The sequence below is a fragment of the Phaethon lepturus genome, unplaced genomic scaffold (assembly GCF_000687285.1).
Source record: "Phaethon lepturus isolate BGI_N335 unplaced genomic scaffold, ASM68728v1 scaffold10429, whole genome shotgun sequence".
Taxonomy (NCBI): Eukaryota; Metazoa; Chordata; class Aves; order Phaethontiformes; family Phaethontidae; genus Phaethon; species Phaethon lepturus.
The window spans coordinates 67866-74150 of NW_010561268.1; the positions used below are offsets into that span (position 1 = coordinate 67866).

A 6285-nucleotide genomic window follows, 5' to 3' on the forward strand; every position below is an offset into this window, starting at 1 on the left:
AAAACAGTAGAACTTCAGCCGAGAGACTAGTGCAGCTGCTCCACCAGTCCCGAGACTAGAAACTGCATGACAGTTTGCAGCTTCACCTACTCTGCAGTATAACAGCAGTCACCCTCAGATGGCAATCTACTTGAGTGTATATACACAGCTCAAATTTCAGCTACTAAAAGTTCCTAGTTCTGCAAAGCTATGGTAAACTTGTTAAGACAAATAGTTCAAACAATAACTCAATAAACACCTGTGGATTTGGAGTTGTGTTGCTTTTCAAACCATAAACTGAATAGAATGCAACTACATGACTGGAGATCTATGGAATAGTTTTCAACTATTATAAAACTAACAATGGAAGTGTTTTGACACTTATCTCACCATCGTCGTGATAAGCTCTCTCCCACTGCTATCCTCTAACAAAAATCTCCATTCTCCTGTAGAATCCACTTACATTCAAAAGACAGGGACAGTTATATACCTGGGATTATAAAACTCCAGAACCACAACTGGCTCCATGACTTGCATCTTGACTATTTTGAAATAATTAATTCCCAAACTCTTTACTAAGCTGCAGTCTAGCATCAATTAACTTAAGAGGAGAAAAGCATCTTCTACACAATGGCACCATAACATTAAATACCAAAATTACACAAACAGTAATGAGAATTTAATTAATCTGTACTCAGATAACCCTTCCTTCTTCCCACCATTTCTACAAAAACTCACGTAGCTAGTGCAAAGCTCAGATTCCTACTTCGCAATACAAAGTACTTCCCAGTAGCTCATGAAGAGACACACAAATACTGATTTACACTGAGAAATATTGACAATGAACTACAGGCTACTGGAGTATGAAAATCCCACCCAATGTCTGACAATTGAGAACACATGTTCAAAAAAATATTTTTAAACCACATTTTTAATACAACTTACTTGAAGTTTTGCTAGCTGAGCTGTGCGAGACACTATTTTGTTGTAGGGGTCAACAATTTTGACTCTAATTCTAAAAATAAGAAGATAAATTTATTTATAGCAGTATTAATAAATAACATGATAGAACAATTAAGAATTTATACTTTGTGACTGCAGAATGAATGGCATACCTATCAACAGTACTTTGTAGAGCACCAATTCTAGTCTGCATCATTTGGAGGACACCTGAAAAATAAAGCAGATTTTTTACATGGAACACTTGTCAATTAGACAAGTAAAAAAGAACTAGTCAAGATTAGTCAAAAGAACTATTCTTCAAATCATAGTAATTACTGCAGACTACTTTAGCATTAAAAAAAAAGTTTCCCCCTTTATAACAAAGCACTCAAACAGATTGAAATTAATTGAACACAGAATATTTGGAAATAAACTGAGCAGGTAATAGGTCACTTACCGAATGTTACGGAAAATGTACTGGTAGAGAACACAAACCTACAGAAGAAATATCACTCCGAAATTCATCATATATTAAGTTTTAAATAATATTTAGACCATGTTGCTTTCTGAGAGAATGACAATCAGGACTGCCGTTCAAAGGCATATAACCTGCTACAAACACCTGAATATGATATACAAAAATGGCACAACCTATTTAACACTACTTATTTAACATATTGACTAGACAGCTCAGGGAAACCAACAAAGAAGACTGAGAAGATAACAAATTGTATATCAAGGATTTCTTCCTGTGCATAAGCATCTTTAGCAAAAAGTAAGGTATCAATGTCATTGTGAGGTCATCTAATTTAGATTACAAACTGAGCAAACTACCCTAATCATGTTTGTTCAAGATTAGTTTGGCAAAGCAGCACAAAGAAAGCCCACAAGCATGCTTGTTCTTTGCTTGTTAAATTGCAAACAAAGTAGTGAAGGGTAGCAGTCATTTTTGCAATATGGAATCAGCCTGCTGAGAATTAAATTAAGTTACGCAAACCCAGGCCTATGAAATCATTTTTATTCCAGTTATCATTAGCTTTCTCAAACATACTACATTTTTGTAAAGCCCTGTTTACCAGCATGTGATCATTAAACTGGATAAAACTGCAATATGACACAGTAAGATGGAAGATAAACATAACTACTGTTAATAGTTTTATTCAGCTTGTCCCGTACTGGGACTATACCTCAGGTATTTTGTATAAATATGCCAACTCCCATCTTCTCCATATCTCAGAATTATTAACTTGGCTTAGTGACAGACTCAGGAGTTCTCTGACATTTATGCATGCAATGGTAGGCATGCAATTCTCACACGTCAGAGGATGAAGATATGAGATACAGTGAAAAGTTGCCAAAACAGGCTGAATATGCTACTCTACATTGCAATAATGGGGGAGGGCCAGCAGCATGACATTGCTGCATCTATGACTGTGACATCGCTATAAAGCATACAGCAGTCCTCTTGCCAGAAGGCAGAATTAGGATGGGCGAAAAGGCAATCTACCCTCTCCATCTGCTGCGCAAGATACGGGATGATACTATAGCCTGTTTAGGTAGCTCAAGATATCCATTGAGCTACCTATAGACATAAAAGGGTATGTATACCAGGTCAGTGTACCATTAAAAAGTGCATACACCTAAAAAAGAAAGGACTCTACAAGCTGAGTATATCAATTTGAAACGTTTAATGAGATCCACATATCCAAATGACTGTATATGTTGTGAATTAGTTCCATAATCTTCACTTAGCTAACTTTCTTGACAAACATACCAAGAGCTATATGCTTCTAATTCATAATTAAAATTTCTATTGATATCCATCTTTTCTTTTTCTTATGAATCTTGACCCAGTGTTTCTGCTACAGTGACCATATATCACATGTAGCACAAGCAGGGCAGAGATAACAAAGTTTTGCAAAACTTAAAAGATCATCTTTGTGTGCACAGACTTTTGATTTTCCTGGCAACTGCAGACTGAAATTTCTGCTGATGTCTCAAGTATCAAATACTTTTCAGGATTAGAACCTCTGCACGTTTCTTCCCTCACACACAGAAAAGGCCTCTTAAAGAGCATAACTCTAAGTAAATGGAGAAATTTCAACAAATTTGAGGTGAATTACATTTTATTTTTACTTTGGGTTATCAGCTGTAAAACATGCATTATTTACCATGCCTGCCTTATAGAAAAGTTTTATAAGTGAGTAGTTGTTTTGAAGTACTTCATTCTCTTCTCAGAGCAATTTTAGGAATGAATGCCTTCATCAACAACCATGACTTCAGAAAACACTATTCCATTGAGCACAAATTGCTGAAGATAGTGATGGGGAGGTATTTATGAATCACAAGATTGACTACAGATTTCTATATACTTCTTATTTGCAGGATGAACACAGACTGCAGTCTTCCTATGCTTAATTTTCCAACTGTTTAAAAGCTATTTGAGGGATCTCATTGCCAGATTAAATAGGCATTTCTTTATTTTTATAGCTATATGCAAATGCTAACAATCAAATACTGTATCCAACAAGTTCCAAAGGAGATACTATAACTGTCAGTAACTAGAAACTCGCTGGTTATGCCAAAACCTGGAAGCAGAAGAAGGAACAAAGACAAATTACTTCACAAGTTACAAAATGGAAGGGGAAAAGGAGATGTGCTTGGATCCCATAGTATATGCAAATTAACATGCTATAGAGGTAAATATCTTTCTGCGCAAAAAAACCCCAAAACTATATGAAGTTCCCAGCAAGTGACAAAGAGCAGAATGGCAGGTCTTATGAGCTCCTGGCACGTGAACAATATACCGCAACCATTCTTCTATATAGATTCAACGGTTTCTAAGTAAGGCCTTCGAAAGTGAGCAGTTCATGTTAAAATCCAGATCCCAAACACTGGAATAACACAAAGGTATGTATTTAATTCAGTAGCCTCTCACTAGGGAAAAAATACCTCAATGCAGTTAAGATCATGTGTTAAAGCCTCTCTGGTTACGATTTGCAAAGTATGCAACATATACATGTGCAACATGCACAAACTTGCTACTGATGGCAACAGATATCAGCTAATGTTGTAACAAAATTAGACTTATTTAGAAAAACATATTAAAAGATGAAAAAGACTTGATTGCTAAAGTTGCTCAGAACTAATTATCAAAATATGTTTCCCTATGAAGTAGTTACTGCAGAGAAGTATTAGCCAAATCTTCCCCCTGGAGCTCCACCTACTGACATCAAAAAAAGCTGCCACATGTTTCTCTGCAGAAGTAAGATCCATAGCCCTAATATTAGGGGCCAAAGTTGGCAGTGAATGACATTCTCTGCACTGATATTAAAAGTGCTTCCTCCATTGTAAGAAGTAGCAAGCATAACATAACGGTATTTACCTTCCAGGGATTCAATTCCAGTTGCTTGAGCCAACAGGTCTTCATGTCTTGCAACAACCTTAAAAAAAAAAAAAAAAAAAGAGTAGAGAAATCAACACAGAAAAATGGGGATGTGTGTCTGAAAGGAATAATAATATATCATCATCATTCCTACATTAGGCAGACACAGGAAAAAGCAGCCACACCTTAAAAGCGTTTTCAGAACACATTTTAATTCACAAAAGCAGCAAGCTTAGAATGAGAAGAAGGCCAGTAACTGCAGCACAGCTGACATCTTAATTAAAGCCAGCAGAGCAACCACATTTCAGCACACCATATAAAATACTTGTAAAAGTAACCTTATTAATCACACAGGAATAATATATATTCACATTTTAAATACTTTATTTTCTATTTATGACATTTAGAAACTAGTTCCCAAAGAATTTACCAGCCGGGGCAGGGAGGATGCAAATTCTGAAACTACACACAAACTTAGCATATATTCTCATTGCAAGATCCACTGTGGATTTGTGCCATCTGCGTAGATTTTACCAAAGAGCCTTTTACTGTCCAAACTCAAAAACCTTTCTGAAGGTGTGGATGTGTGTTAACATAGGTTATATTTGCCCAGCCTTAGCACCTAGGCTACTCTCCAGCACAGAATGAAAGGGTGCAAGTTAAATCACTCCCTATCTTCTCACAATTGTCATCCCAAAACACAGGCTAGTATTTCTCACAGCTGACATGATCATTCGAAAGGAGTCAGGGAACATCCTTACAAGGAAGAGTGGAACCTCCATGTATACAGAGATTGGCTGCAGAAACAGAAAACAAAGCAGTATATGGCTTCTTGGGAGGAGTATTAAGAACAGGCTTGACTGAGTTAAGTATCAGATTCACTGCTACTTCTGCTGCAAGTTGCACCTTTAGTTACTGCTTGCAGAGTACACTGGGCAATTTCAGAAGCAACAAGATCGTAAGATTACCAAGCTTTTGACTAGTTTATATCAATCACCCCAGAATAACAGGTATGCTTTAAACTTACTTGTAAATGAAGCTCTTTATCCAACTGACTAATACCTTGGGCAAGTTTTGCTAGTTGCTCAGCTATCACAGCCTGATGAATAGACTGGGAAGTGTAAGCTTTCACATCAAAGTCTTCTCTGAAGAAATCTGCGTAACATTCTGAAAAAGATTTAGATTTTATCTTTATGTTTCAGAACCATTAAATAATATTTATGGACCTAAAGCATACAGTTCTCTGACCTTTAATTTCTCCAGATGTAACAGCATATGCTCTCTGCATCACATAATACAAAGGAGACACCGACTTGAGAAGAGACCACAATCAAGAAAAACAGTTTGGAGCTGATGACCGGGGGTGAGTTGTAAATGTTGTGAGAGACACACGTGCCTTTACTCCCCACAGCCTTTTCTTGAGCAGAATACACTAAAAAGTATCGATACCTTCTGCAAACTTTACAGTGTAACCAGGGTGAGGCTGTTGTGGTTGTACCTATAATCAAACACACACCATTCGCCTTCAAATCGCTGAGTTTCAGTGGTACGAGACACTGCTTCATGAAATCACACCAGACTCTTACAACGCTACTAGTTTATAAAGTATTAAATTAAGAACTGATACTGCAACGACGGTTTTGGATCAAGCAAGACCCGAGTTTCCAGATTCCAGCATAGTAATATTACCAAGCACCTTCGCCTCTCCTTTCAGGGCACTTCTTTTCCCCCTTTAGGAGCAAGCGACCACAGGTGGGCACGCCACCTCGCAGAGCCGCGCCATGATGACCCCTCCGCCAGCAGCGGGAGGGCTCCTCCCCGAGGAGGGGGACGCTGAGCAGGCGCGGAAGCACTCCCCGCCGCCGAAACTTTCCGTGACTTGACAGTATGGGGGTTTACCGCCCCCCTCGCCCCGTGCCGCAGCATCGGCGCCTCTCCTCCGGCTCTGCCCGCCCAGCCCAACACCGCCCTCAGGAAGG

The 6285-nt window shown here is 38.2% G+C and overlaps 1 protein-coding gene across 1 annotated transcript in view; it reads right to left on the reverse strand.

Annotated features, from left to right (window-relative positions):
- The window catches only part of COG5 (component of oligomeric golgi complex 5), a 10690-nt gene extending 4458 nt beyond the window's left edge, over window positions 1-6232 (reverse strand). Inside the window, exons 1-6 of the mRNA XM_010293954.1 lie at window positions 6072-6232; window positions 5823-5899; window positions 5334-5473; window positions 4307-4364; window positions 1095-1149; window positions 925-994 (exon numbers count right to left, since the gene is read on the reverse strand). Of these exons, the coding sequence (XP_010292256.1) occupies window positions 925-994; window positions 1095-1149; window positions 4307-4364; window positions 5334-5473; window positions 5823-5899; window positions 6072-6232 (561 nt within the window). The remainder of the gene's footprint in view (window positions 1-924; window positions 995-1094; window positions 1150-4306; window positions 4365-5333; window positions 5474-5822; window positions 5900-6071) is intronic.
- Between the last annotated feature and the right edge of the window lie 53 nt (window positions 6233-6285).